The following is a 14556-nucleotide window of genomic DNA, read 5'->3' as shown; positions in this document are numbered from 1 at the left end:
GAAAATTTCATGCCAATCATCATATCTTGTCAAGAGCAGCTTGAAACATGTTCCATTAAACTAAAATAAATAGGTTATACACCACAACTTTTTGCTCATTTCTGTAATGTCACTATCATCACTCAAGACTAAACTCCCACATTCCCCAACTGCTGGATGTTCTTGAACGTCCACTGCTTAGGATACACTCATCGTGGATACGAGGTCGATTCTGACTGCCGAATCAACAACCATGGATTTGCTAAAAGTTAATTGAATACCTACCACAGAGAAAAGAAGAACGAGGCTATAGACAAAACTAACCAGAAATATACTCCATCCGTCCTGAAAAGTATGGATTATTTCTCTTTTAGTTCGTCCCAAAGAGTATGAACTTTCTGATTTTGGAAATCCAGCTACACTACTACTAATAATAATGTAGACTCCACTCTCCATTAACATTACTTCTACTACTCTTTATCTTCCTCTCTCTTACTTGACCAATTATGCATTAGAACTCGTGTCCAGCCAAAAGTTTATATTTTTCAGGGGAGGATGGAGTATCAAACTATCTTGCATATTGATAAACATGCCAAAATGTTAGATTTGGAAGCTCAACTCTATAATACTACAGAAAATATTAGTAGTGCATTTGATCTGGAAAATGATGAGTTAGAAATTTAGAATGTGATAGTATAAGCTAATGAGTCGTAGCAATGGCAAACAGAGAAAACTCGCAAAGATTTGAGCGCCTTCATCCCCCTTTAGTATCAATCACAGGAATTTAGTAGTAGAACAAATTATTGGACTCTCTCTCATGGAGAAATGATTATATATATCTAATATCCTACTTCACAAGAATCTACCAATTTTATATCAATGTGTTTACTTTGTGTGATATGATGGATAGATAAAACATAGGCTTATATGAGCAAATAAGTTTGAAATTAATCAATCCATCAAAGCAAGTGATTCAATTATCTGCAAATGAAGATAATGTTCGCTTTCAGCTGAATGGCAATCGAATCTTTCTGCAAATCCTAATTTGCAATTCATCAAATTCAGACACAAGAAAAGCAATCAAAGAAATAAAATTCAAATTCAAGTAACAATTTAATCTACCTCAAGTTATCCAGGTAGCTTCCCTGATCGAAAAACGGCGAATTTTGATTTCTCCGAATACTGATACTCAATTCCATTGCTCTGCAGGAGCCCTTCGATCAAATTCTTCGCCTCATCGGGGTCGGAGCTCTCGCATTCGACCTCATAGCTCGTGCCGAAGGTGTAGAGCGTCTCATCGAGCTCCAATTTGAGCCCATTCCACTCGTAAACCCCTCTCACGTTCCTAAAACCCCCCAGACAGACCAAACCCTTCCCGCCCAAACCGAACTCCTCCCTCACCCTCCTGATTACGTCGGACGGCTCGATGAGGAGGAGCCGCGATGGATCGGCGGCGCAGTGGCGGCCGACGGTGGGGTCGAGAGGCTCCTCCTGCTCCTCGATGCGGCTGATTCCGCCTGAGATCTGGGGCTTCGATTTTAGAGAGAGAACGCAGCGGGAGTCGAGGTCGTAGAAGCGGATGCGGAGGGCGGCGAAGCTGGACGCGAGCTCCGCGTTGGGGCCGTCGAAGAAGAGGTTCTCTTGGAGGTGAGTGCGGCGGTGGTAGGCAGAGAGAACGGCGGAGAGGCGCTCGTGGGCGGCGGAGGACGGGAGCCGGAGCTTCACTTCAATTTCCATTTTATTTTATTTGGATTTGAATAGGGAGATAATAGTCTCTAATGAAATGGTGGTTGGGAACACACAAAACGGTTGGAATTGAACCGCTGCGGATCTTTATGTGGATCCGGGTCCTACATTTTGCACCTCATTTAGTTTTTTACTACTCCTTCTTCCATACTAGAGTCGTATTGCATTTTTATATATTCCAGTAGACTCATTTCCCTCGTTCCTACTTTCTTCTCTATTTTTTCCCCTCTCATATTACTTTTATTATCTTTTTATTTAATACATTACACACTTTTTTCTTAATCTTCATCCCAAAAAGAAATGCTTCATAGTACTATGGAATGGAGGGAGTAGTATCTTCCAATTGAGCCACAAAATTTACTCCCTCTATCATTAATTTTGACTGATCTCTGGTTTTAGAACAATCTAAACGATTGATGTGTGTGTTACTTCCTCCGTCCACGAATAGGAGTCTCATTTATCCACTTTAATTCGTCCGAATAAGAATTCTAGTTCATAATTACTATAAATTTTAAAAAGGTCTCATATTCCACAAACTCATTCCACCCACGTATCATTTAAAACTAATATGTACAAATGAGACTTTCTTCCACCCATTTTTCTTAATATTTCTTAAAATCCATACCAAAAAGAAATCAGACTTTTATTCGTAGACGGAGGGAGTATGACATAGTGTATATCTTCACTATTATTAAAAACGAATGCATTACAAAATTGAAGTAAAAGTGCAAATCCATCAAAATCCGCCATCACACAATACTCAAAAATCACACCTCAAAAATATAAAGAACAGTTATATTTTGGCAAAAGAAAATTCATGAACCTCAATGGATCCATGTTGCCGACCAAAAAAAGACTAGAAAGCTAGTACATGTCAGGAAATGACACGACAAAATAGGAACTACGACAGAATGTGGTGGATTTGGAGGACCTCCTCCACCACAATTATCATCGTCATCATCACCTCTCATCGGAATAAAACCATCTAACTACCAACTAACTCGTACAACCGCAGAAGGTATAAACCACACAGTAAGCTGGCATTTGACTCTTCAGAAGAGTTTGAACAGCAGACCGCCGTGAGTTGCGAAGAAGGGAGCAAACACCAGCGACTCCACAGCCATCAGCTTGATAAGAATGTTCAGCGATGGGCCTGAAGTGTCCTTCAGAGGGTCTCCAATGGTGTCACCAATCACGGCCGCCTTGTGTGGCTCAGATCCCTTTGGCCCCAGAGTCTGTGCATGCTCCGAAGCACCAGCCTGCAAGATACATGCGCCTGAGTGTTAGACAACAAATACGAATCTAAACTGGAGAGACTAGGAAACTCGTGAGAGCAGGTCACTACCTCGATGTACTTCTTTGCATTGTCCCATGCACCACCGGTGTTGGATGCAGAAATCGCAATCTGTATGAAGGTATAGATAAGTCGAAGGAGATAAAATTTAAACGTCAAGCATTAATACGAAGAAGAGATCATACCTGGACACCAGAAACGAGTGAGCCAGCAAGAACACCAGAGAGGGTCTCGACGCCAAAAAAGGTGCCGACTATCAGGGGTGTGAGCATGACTAGGGCGCCAGGGGGGATCATTTCCTTAATTGAAGCGTCGGTGGAGATCTTGACACATGTAGCGTAGTCAGGCTTGGCAGTACCCTCCATGAGACCAGGGATGGTGTTGAACTGCCTGCGGACTTCCTCAACCATCTTCAAAGCTGCGCTTCCCACACTCTTCATGGTCATGGCAGAGAACCAGTAAGGAAGCATAGCTCCGACTAGTAGTCCAATGAAGACTTTAGGGGTCAGAACATCAACGGATGAGATTCCAGCACGGCTCACAAAGGCACCAAAGAGTGCCAACGAGACAAGTGCAGCGGACCCAATGGCGAAACCCTGGGAACAAAATTAAAAGAGTTGAGTAACAGTGTAACATCCAGCAAGTGCACTAGTAGAAAGCATGTTTGCATGTGATTTGATAGGGAAATGTGGCATATGACAATATCATTTTTCAAGACCTTTCCAATAGCAGCGGTGGTGTTCCCAGCAGCATCAAGGGCATCAGTCCTCTCACGAATCCTGTGGCTCATGCCAGCCATCTCAGCGATACCTCCAGCGTTATCACTGATGGGGCCGTAAGCATCAATGGCTAACCCAGTAGCAATCGTGCTTAGCATTCCCAGAGCTGCTACAGCAATACCATACATAGCAGCAAATGTGAAACTAACAAAGATGCTAGCTGCAATGGCAAAAATGGGAATAATCACTGATTTGTATCCCAAGGCAAGGCCAAATATAACATTGGTTGCAGCACCGGTTCTGCAAGAATCAGCAACATCTTGGACAGGGCTGCACATAAACATCGATAAAAGTTTTAAACACCCATTTTCAAAAGAAAATTATAAATAGTTTTTAAAGAAACAGACAGTCATATTTGCACCTGTAGGCATTGCTGGTGTAATATTCGGTCACAAATCCAATTATAAGTCCAGCCCAAAGTCCAACGCAAACGCAAAGGAATAGCTGCCTGCAATGTTACATTGAATTAGCACAAAACTTCCAAACAAAGCCACAGACAGATGCCAAGATTAAATTAATGCACAATAGGCAGAAAATACGAAATATTTATGTCTGTTAGCCTTGCAACTAAAGAGACAGAAAAGGTTGGTGATCTACAAAATGAAATGCAACTGTCCACTAGAGAAGAACAAATTTAAAGTTTGTAGCAGAATAAGAGCATAATTACCAGTTTTGCACATCTTTCTGAATACCAAAATTGAAGATAGTGAATGATGACGGCAAGCAAGTCCAGGTAACAATTGCAATTCCAATAGTCATAAAAATAGTGGATATGATTAGTTGCTTCTTCAATGCTGGTTCAATCTCCTTGACAGCCTTTATCTCAAAAAAGTCCGTAGCAAAGAGAGTAGTGATTAAGCAGACCAGGATACCCATGGAACTAATAAGCAAAGGATAGCACATTCCAGTGAAGTCATGAGAAATTCCAAAAGATGATATCGAAGCCACAACAAGAGCAGCACAAGATGACTCAGCGTATGAACCAAAAAGATCAGACCCCATTCCAGCAATATCTCCAACATTGTCACCAACATTGTCAGCAATCACCTGAGGGAAAAAAACAGACATCAGTACAATCTCCATGCAAAAAATATTAATTTCAGGGATGAATAGGGGGCTTACAGCAGGGTTCCTCGGATCATCTTCCGGGATATTCCTTTCAACCTTTCCAACAAGATCTGCACCAACATCAGCAGCCTTGGTGTAAATACCACCACCAACTCTTCCGAACAAAGCCATGGAGGATCCACCAAGACCATATCCAGTGATTGCCTCGAAAAGTCCTTCCCAGTCATCGCCATAGTAGATCTTGAATAGATTGATGGTAATGTATAAAACCAATAGGCCATTTGCAGCAAGCAGAAAACCCATAACTGCACCAGATCTGAATGCAACAATGAAAGCTTTCCCAACACCCTTTCTAGCCTCCAAAGTTGTCCTTGCATTTGCATAGGTTGCAATTTTCATCCCAAGGAAACCAGAAATGACAGAGGTGATGGCACCAAGCAAGAAGGAAACTGTACTGAAGATAGCAGTTGCAAGAGCAGGCTTGCAAAGCTTTTCCTGATCATAAGTGCAGGGCCGGAAACTTGTGCTGAAACCCTCAACTGAACCCAAGAAGAGGAAGATGAGGATTGCAAAAGCAACCATGAAAATTCCCACATATTGGTACTCAGTAAACAAGAAAGATGTAGCACCTGTAAAGACAAAAAAAGAACATCAGTCCCAGCTAAAGAACCCATAAGCACCTCACATGCTCCAAGAGGTATCACCATAAAGTATTCCTGTTTACTATTTATAGGAATAAGCCACTTGAATTTTTTTAATTCATATAAGACAACAAGAAGCCAACTCCCAAGTTATCCCTAGACGATAAGTGCAGCATTTATATATTAACTTAATAATAAATACAACCTTCCCAAGATTTTGGTACTATAAAGGAATTAAAAAATAAAGCCCAGAGGCAATAACCGAAGAAAATAAGATCCGTTTCAATTCTCAATGCCACGTCATATATATACAAAGTAATAGAATAAACACAGCGCACAGGCGAGCATGAAACCCTAAGATTTAAATCCGCCGCCACGATAATAAATCATAATGAGAAAAATACCCAGAAATATTTTTTAAAAAAATTCATAATATTAAATGTAAGAGGATAGACCTGAAACCTCTATTAAACTATATAACCTCTGTCGGTGATCATAAATATTGATCCAGCTCTGATGTTTCAAGCAAAGAACGAAGCTTGAATTCAAAGGGTTAAAATATACTAGTAGTACTAAATGAAGAAGTAGATTTGGCCATAAAAAAAAATTACTGCACTAAATAATCTACTAGTAATTAGCTTTAACTGCAAATCCGCAAAAGAAATGATTGTGGATACAAAATCACGCTTGCAGCTAAAACAATACTATCACTGAACATCTTATAAATCAGCAACACGAATCATATATACAAAAAAAATGTAGAAACCACAGCTAACAAAACACCAGCTTTACTCAAAAAATAATTAGGCAAAAAAAGTTGTAAATAAATAAACTTCCACTATCCTTGTAACTTATTAACAGTCAGCAGCAAAAAACAGAGCTCAAAATCAAGTAGCAAGCAAGCAGAGACAACCATACTCACATACAACGAAACATAAAAAACAACCAAAACACAGATCTAGGCGAATTGAAGAGAGATCTGTAACAACTCTCACCCTCAGAAATAGCGTTCTGGATCTCGGCGCACTTGGCGACGACGTTGTGGTCATTAATGCCTTCCTCCTCCTCAATCAAGTAGTCGGCGTTCCCATTCTTCCCGTTCTTCACTGCGGCGTCTCCGGAGCGGTCCACCGAGACCTTGACGCGGGAGACGAAGAACCACTGCACGAGCGAGAAGATGATTCCGATGGCTGCGCACACCGGAATCACGATCTCGGTCCCCAGATCTGACAGCAATGCCATTCTCTCCGGAACCCTAACTAGCTCGCCGGAATAATTAAAGAAAAAATAGGAAACAAAAAATTGAAATAAAAAAGAGCGGCGAGAGAATGAAAGTGACAGAAAGAGGTCTCACGAATTTGAGGAGGTTTTCGAGCAACGCCTGTCAAGGATATTTATAGGATAACTAAAATTCTTCTAGTCGAAGGTACTGCTACTCTACTTGAAGGTGCACCGTCTTACTATGGATCCTTCGGTATTTTTGGATTTTGATATAGCGCAGGTTGACGTGTCAAATTATCCGCACTAAGTTTGTGCATTAGTACTAATTCATATTTTATTTGTTTAATTCATGTTCGGGTAATACCAAGATTAAGTATTGAGTTGTGGGATTATTTTAGTCATAGGAGGTTAGCTATGACTAATTATCTTATAATTATCCATCTAAGATTGAATTGTGGAATTGAATCTCATGAACCAAACACACAACAAATTTAATCTCAGATACAATCTTGCAAGAGTGTTTGTTTATGCAGAATAGCCCAACTACAAAAGAGGTGTTTATCCGTTGAAACAAAAAAGAAAAAGGAAAAGGAAAAAGAAAAGAAAATTAAAGTGCTAGAAGTACTACTTTGGATAAGATAAACTCATCCGGTAATAGCCTTATTGGCATGTCAGCAATGACAAATCACTCTAAGCTAGTTACAATTAAAATGGTCACGTTTAAGGGAAAATGTTAAAATGTATTGTAGCCTCTTGATTCTAAAAAATATCTTGAAGATCATTTTTATTTTCACTTTTTCGTATGAAAACCAATATCATGATTAATAAAACCCAATTTTGGATAGTTTTACCTCCACTACATTTATTGTGGATTATTGGAATTTATTTAAGACAATTATCCGTAATGGATAATGGATAATTATACATAATCAAATACAAATAAGCATATGTATAATTAGGGAAATTTAATCTTTTTGTAAGTTCAAAATTATATCAGGAATCTAATTCTAATTAAAACACAATCTTTTCTTAATAAAAAAATATTCATTATTAGAGATCATTTATCATAATTGGAATTTATTTAAGGCAATGAAACGTCATGGATAATGGATAATCATACAGAAAATAATACTAATAACTAATTGCTAACTACAACTAAATAATAGCCATTAGATATTCAAATTAAAGGCCTAAATCATCAACCAAGAAATATCTATACGATCAACAAAAAACATCAATAAAGCCATAGGATTAATTCCATAAAATATCAATAGGGGTATTAATGTCAATTAACTATATGTTTAATTATAACTAACTTTTAAAAGAAATCCCAAAACTTTAAATTCATATAACATATATCAAATTAAAGATAATTTTATAAGGATTCCAACGATATCATATATGCATATGTTCCGACGTCAAAATTTAAAAAAAAAATTGAAAATTTTTCAATTTTTTCGTAAAGCAGAAATGTCAACATACTATATAAAATATGTCAATATAATACATGTAGAATGTCAATATAAGCAATGGGTTAACATTCTTAAAGCATCGTGTTGACATTCTCAAAGCATTGTGTTGATATTTTCGAAACACTATATTGACATTTTCATCTAAAACCCTAATTTGGCGTTTTTTTAATCTTTTTTTATTTTATTAATAAAAACGAAAATTACACGTGGCAAATTGTAAACCACACATTTTTTAAAATCCTATGGCCTTAAATTAGTTGTAGTTAACAATTAGATGATGAGTTAGCAATTGATCACTCCCCTAACTATATATATATATATATATATATATATATATATATATATATATAATTAGGGAAATTTAATCTTTCTCATAAGTTCGAAATTATATCAGGAGTCTAATTTTAATTAAAATACAATCTTTTCTTAATAAAAATATTCATTACCATAAATTATAGGAGTAATAAATAATTCACTATTAGTTATTTATATGTTTTGTATTTTATTTTTGAAAAATTGACAGGAAATATAAAAATAATCGAATGACAAATTATAAATATAAATAAAATTAAAAATTACTATTAAAATGGAATTTTAGTTTTAAAAACATACCGTTCAAGATACGAAATTATTATGGAATTACTTTCATAATTATAATTAATACTAATATATTAAAGAATAAAAAATTGATTGCTCGGCCAAGACATGTATGTCTAATGAAATTGATGTTAAAAACAAAATTATGCTCCATAAAACAAGATACAGTTTTTACAATCACTAAAGTCTAAAATCACTTATTCATTACATTATTAATTTGTTTCGCACCAATTTTTACCATATTCATCACTTAAGAAACAACAATTAAAACCTACGGTTCATCATTTTTTATTCTCATAACCATTCATGGTCCCATTTTTTAGATTTTCATTTCTTATGTGAATTTAATTATACATAATAAAATCTAATTAAATTATTTTTTTCTCTCTCATAAAAATACGAGATGCATTGAAAATAAGTCACAAATACATTAAATTCAAGTAAAATAGTATATTAATATTCTAATTAAATTCATATACCAATTTTTATACTAATAAAATTCATATATATTAATGATAGTATATAATAAGATTAAAAAATAAAAAATGATGGAATTGAGAATAAAGCCATTTGTCTCAGCTTAAACTCACAAACAATGTTGAAATTCAAAATATATCTATAAATGGCTCTCTCAAACAATACTAAATTCACTCCTATAAAATATATAATCTTACATTAATTCAATGCTTTTATGTATTGATTAGGGGTGGCAAAATGGGTAGCGGGTAATGGGTAATTCCAATCTCGATCCGTTACCCGCCGGGTATCGGGTACCCGATACCCGACGATAACGGGAAATGGGGCGGGATCGGATAGTGTGTTTTAGAGTTTTCCGGGTAGCGGGTATACCCACTACCCGTACGGGTATACCCGTTAGTCCCGTTAATACCCGTTATTATTAGTAGCCATATATCATTTTTAATACTCCCTCCATTCCATATTAATAGAGGCGTTTCAAATAGTTAAATTTGAGAAAAAAAAATAAATAGTTAAATAATAATAGCCATATACACATTCATTTTGAAAATTTAAAAATAAATAGTTAGAATGGAGAAAAAATAAAGTAAGAGAGATAATAATGTAGAGAAGAAGAGTATTTATATTATTATTTTTCCAAAATGAGTGAAGAAAATGAAATGTTTCTAAGAATTCTTTTGAAACATTTTTATATTCCGACGAACATACAATTGAAAACTCATCGGAACTAGCTATAGAGTCCCTTCACTTTTATTCTTAATCTATTCAAAGTTTACCACCAATATTAATTAAGTAAATTAGGGAACATTGACGATTATTATGGTTTTCAAATTTTTTATTCGAATTTTGGGTCGGGTACGGGTACCCGCAATGCCGGGTACGAGATACCCGACATGGGTATCGGGTAATCCCGGTATATCACGGGGCGGGTATTGGGACAACCAATTTAGCTAAAATCGGGTACGGGTACCCGACTTGTCGGGTGCGGGTATCCGCGGGTAACCCGTTTCGCCACCCCTAATATTGATCATTGTGAAATTGTAATTTCATTTTATTTTAGAAATAGATTAATAAAAGTTGGGCAAATGAAGTAACGGCTGCTCCTCTTTGGCCGGGGGCAGTCCCCTCTATCTCTTGGGAACACGTCCTTGCCCCGTCTCGTATCTTCGGAATGGAACAATGAGTATGCATTGTGCATGCTCTTAAAATAATGCGCAGGCAGGCATATACTTAAACACTATACAAAAGCTTTCTCAAGTCACCTGATAGAAAAGAGCAATTTGAATCAGACATGTATCGAATATTCAAGCGCCTCAACAATTTTTGTTATCAAATTTCCGATTTGATTTGAACTCATAAAATGCGATCTTATTCTAGTTATATCATATTGACCCATGAGATAACATAAAATATGGAAGTACATATTTTCAAATGAAACTTTCCTTAAAACTAAGAGATGATTCAAAAGAAAAAAAATATACTACTCCTGCTAAACAATAAAATAAAATAGAAGAGTAGTAGTATTAGTCATTCCATTTTCCTCCATTCATATTAAAACGGACATAATTTCAATTAATTGATAATTAGTTGGGTCCGCATCATATTTTAGGCTTCGTACGAATTAGTAATACCGTAATGGATAAGAAAAGATTAAGCTAATGATTTATACCTAAGAAGTGGAGTAAACAATATTTACATTATTTATTCAAAACTATAATGTCACGTTCTAAATAATCAATTGAGCACCACTTTTATTTTTATATAAAAATGGGTTGTAGTTGCGTTCTACAACTGAATCACGATATTACGGTCGCACTAAATAAATTTGTTTATTACGAAATTGTGTACAAGGGTAAATTGGGAATAAAAAGGCGTAATTTCGCCGCTTATTACGTTAGAATTTATCCGTTTGGTTTTATATAATCCAAATATCGTCTGACGTCAGCACTGTGTGTATTTTGAAGTTCTATCCACAATTCTGTGCCGTTCGATCGCAAACAAGTTATAAAAAAGGTGGAGGTTTTATAAAAATAAATAAAAATTCATGTAGCATCTTTTTAAAGCACATAGCCACATAGTACTACAAAATTCAAATCGCAAAGCATACTAAATAAACTTTGGTAACTATTATGATACTAGTATTAAAGGCTGCATTTAAATGTAGTAGTATATTGAAATGTTTACCAATACAAGCCAACCACCCAGTCCTCTTAGTTGGAGACCAACTCTGCATTATTATATTATGAGACATGGAGTTACATTATGTAACTTAATTACATGTATGAATAATTAATCATTCATTAGGTGCCTAATTATTTAATTAACCATTGACAATTTCTTGGAAACACGTTGACAAAGTCACTGGATATACGGCCTCAAGTCACACCAACATGCTACGGTCCTCATTTTCACACTTTCTCCATCGAAATAAAATACTACTAAAAGAAAGAAAAAGGGAAACACAAGTATGTGAAAACAAATGAAGTAGATAAGAATTTCAAACAAAAGAAATGGTCGAACAAATTTAATTATGGTTGGTTGTCGAAATTCCATATCAAGATTGTTCCCACGTCCACTAATTAGATCTAACTTATAAATTTTCAAAGAAATAAATAAAATATATACAATTAGCCGTTTATTTATTTATTCACAACAAACAACTTGAGCATCTATAAGATGCAGGGCTAACTTCAATTAATTATTAGGGTAAAGATGGGACTTTTGTGTCTGCCAACTTATTTCCATTACTCCTTTCACTCCATGAATAAATTCTAAGCAATTTATTTTTCGAAGTTACAATCCATAGGTCGATCGAATTATTAGTAGCAGTAGTATATATATATTTATTATCGTGTATTGAATGGCGTGCAATATCCCACCGAATATTCATAGTATAATTCTTAAAATAAATCATCCCCATCCCGTTCACTTATTTCCAAAACTTGCGTCTTTTTCTACACCCATTATTTTCATTATTCACATAAGGGGGAATTTACATATCGAACCTAAATTCATAGTCTATAGTTATAATTTAATTTAATCTAATTTAAATTAATTTTAAATTGAAATAGTTAGATCTGCCAGTCATTTAACATGATTGTGCATAATTATTCGACAAGTCTATTGTAGATTCACATATTATGATGATTTATATATTTTTGCTTATATGCATAATATAGTAATGCTTTAATTGATGTCGTATATTATACCTGTAGGAAAAAATAAAACCAATAGGTTAAAAAAGAGTTGCCATTTCACGTGTTCGATATTTCTCCAAACTTTTTTGCTAATCATGTTAGGTGTTTTGTCCCATCAACTTAGGAAACCACCTCATATATAAAGGTATTTTTAGATTCTTCTGATCAGGGACGTGATTTTACAACTCCAAAATTTATCATTATTGAACCACTTGATTAAGACAATATAAATACAAAAAAAAACAAGTAATCATAAAAAAAAAGAGTAAATAAGATTTTAGTTACAAGATCGTGATCGCGGCGAGATTTGATACCAAACTTTATACTAGTAATATTCTCTTCTTTTAGGAAGTTAAAAAAAAGTTACATTTAATAATTGAATTTGAGGTGAAGGAATACGTTGTATTTTAGAACGAATATACGCATAAATTAAAGATTCTTGTAGTAATGTTATTATTAGCTAATAGTTTGCTCTTCCAAGTTCCAATAGCACGATGATTATTACACAATACACGTAGGGGGTGTTCGGTTTGCAAGATTGTATCCGGGATTAAATTTGTAATGTGCTTGTTTCATGAGATTCAACCACACAACTCAATCCTAAATGAATAATCATGGGATAATTAGTCATAGCTAACTCCTATAACTAAAATAATCTCACGACTCAATTCTAGATTGTATCTTGGTATTATTTTATCTTGCAAACTGAACACCACCATAAATAAAGTGTATCCACAATGCATTCTCAAATTACGTTTACCAATATTTCTTAGTACCATAAAAAAACACGCACGCACGCACGCACAATTTAATGTCACGTTAATAATAGAGCATGTATGTATAAAGGATTGGCAGTCACCTAACTCAAAGGTCACCAAATAATGAGCTCATATATCTATTATTACATGCCTTTATTATAACGGTGAATTTGTAAATTACATGCATACATTCGAAAATGAAAAAGAAAATAAAAAGAGTAAATAATTAGTAGTAGATGATTATTTGTTTACCCACCGGCAAGTTAAATGGGCCCTTTTCAAAGCCCACTGACCTCATTTGGATGGGACCATATTATAGGTAATTATGGTGACATGATAACATAATGATATGTCATTTTTAATATAAAAATTCACATATGTATAATACTGAATGTGACAAAAGAAGACAGACTATTAATTTTGTGAATTTCATTTCTAAACATTTTTATTATTTTTTTAGTTTGACCAAATGTGTACCGAATGCAGGCTGTTTGGCGAAATCCGACTAATCCTGTTTGATCGGAAAGTCTCCCAACACGTGACAGGGTTTGAACCCGTGAAGATTTTAAATATTTTAATGGTATAAGCGTTAGCCAGACGGGCCACTTTGTTTAAGTGAGTGAGTGAGTTTTAGGAAATATCGGATATTAGACATATTATTAATTCAACAATTATCGAAGCGAGTACGTGTCATTTCAAATTAATTGGAAAATGTTGCAAATTAATTGTCGTATTTATATTGACATACTGAAATAGTAGTATATATTAGCTTGAGAAAAGAAAACATAGTATTGTGATTTCATTGTTTATTTTCTTTATTTTAAAGTTTGAGTAACTTATAAGTGAATCCACAGTTGGGGCCTAATTAACAACGAGCCCACAATAATTGTTCGCACCACACAAATATATGATAAACAATTGCTAACCTGAATTACTATCGACATTTTATAAATTTTATAGTTTTGAAAAGAATACCAATTGACTCGCTGTTCATACTAAACTCTATATGAGAGCTCAATTTCCTCAGTATATTCGATAATGCTAATAAATTTCAGTAAGTTGTAGCATGACAGTTAAACCTACATATATATATATATATATATATATATATATATATATATGGGCATGTTAGGGTGCCACCACCCCTTAAAATAACACCATACCACCATTTCTAGCCAATCATTTGTACCAGCAATGTGCTGGTCTTTAAACAACAATTTTTCTTGAACAGCAATATCCGACATACTATACAACAATCTATAGATTGTTGTGTAGTGTTTGTAATATTGCTGTGTAGCGTTTATAATATTGTTGTATAAGCGGTGTC

The 14556-nt window shown here is 34.9% G+C and overlaps 1 protein-coding gene and 1 pseudogene across 8 annotated transcripts; both read right to left on the bottom strand.

The window, feature by feature from the left end:
• Nucleotides 1–22: 22 nt before the first annotated feature.
• Nucleotides 23–1827, bottom strand: LOC125190328 (triphosphate tunnel metalloenzyme 3 pseudogene; annotated as a pseudogene). 7 transcript variants are annotated; one of them, XR_016130899.1, is made up of 3 exons: nucleotides 1102–1827; nucleotides 304–324; nucleotides 23–215 (listed from the first exon to the last, which is right to left on the bottom strand). The product of XR_016130899.1 is annotated as a triphosphate tunnel metalloenzyme 3 pseudogene, transcript variant X5 (transcript). The 7 variants fall into 7 exon arrangements; XR_016130896.1 differs by lacking the exon at nucleotides 304–324 and having other exon boundaries at nucleotides 23–260; nucleotides 1102–1826; XR_016130895.1 differs by lacking the exon at nucleotides 304–324 and having other exon boundaries at nucleotides 1102–1825.
• A 679-nt stretch (nucleotides 1828–2506) lies between these two features.
• LOC125186710 (pyrophosphate-energized vacuolar membrane proton pump-like) lies at nucleotides 2507–6883 on the bottom strand. The gene is made up of 8 exons (XM_048083139.2): nucleotides 6503–6883; nucleotides 4921–5495; nucleotides 4466–4845; nucleotides 4160–4246; nucleotides 3738–4068; nucleotides 3205–3615; nucleotides 3071–3130; nucleotides 2507–2984 (listed from the first exon to the last, which is right to left on the bottom strand). Exons 1-8 carry the CDS (start codon nucleotides 6747–6749, stop codon nucleotides 2778–2780), a joined length of 2298 nt encoding a protein of 765 aa, XP_047939096.1. The 5' UTR covers nucleotides 6750–6883; the 3' UTR covers nucleotides 2507–2777.
• Between the last annotated feature and the right edge of the window lie 7673 nt (nucleotides 6884–14556).

The sequence above is a fragment of the Salvia hispanica genome, chromosome 5, assembly GCF_029641045.1.
Source record: "Salvia hispanica isolate PSC_SH4W2 chromosome 5, Shi_PSC_v1, whole genome shotgun sequence".
In the NCBI taxonomy this organism is placed as follows: domain Eukaryota; kingdom Viridiplantae; phylum Streptophyta; class Magnoliopsida; order Lamiales; family Lamiaceae; genus Salvia; species Salvia hispanica.
Note: the sequence above shows the minus strand (reverse complement) of the source record. Positions and strands in the feature narration are given on the sequence as shown.

What these genes read in the sequence shown, in the direction of transcription:
- LOC125186710 (XM_048083139.2), bottom strand. Translation starts at nt 6,749, where the DNA reads ATGGCATTGCTGTCAGATCTGGGGACCGAGATCGTGATTCCGGTGTGC. An exon ending in CAGAAAGATGTGCAAAACTG is followed by an intron (nt 4,247 to 4,465) that starts GTAATTATGCTC and finishes GTAACATTGCAG; the next exon opens with GCAGCTATTCCTTTGCGTTT. An exon ending in ATGCAAAGAAGTACATCGAG is followed by an intron (nt 2,985 to 3,070) that starts GTAGTGACCTGC and finishes TGTATCTTGCAG; the next exon opens with GCTGGTGCTTCGGAGCATGC.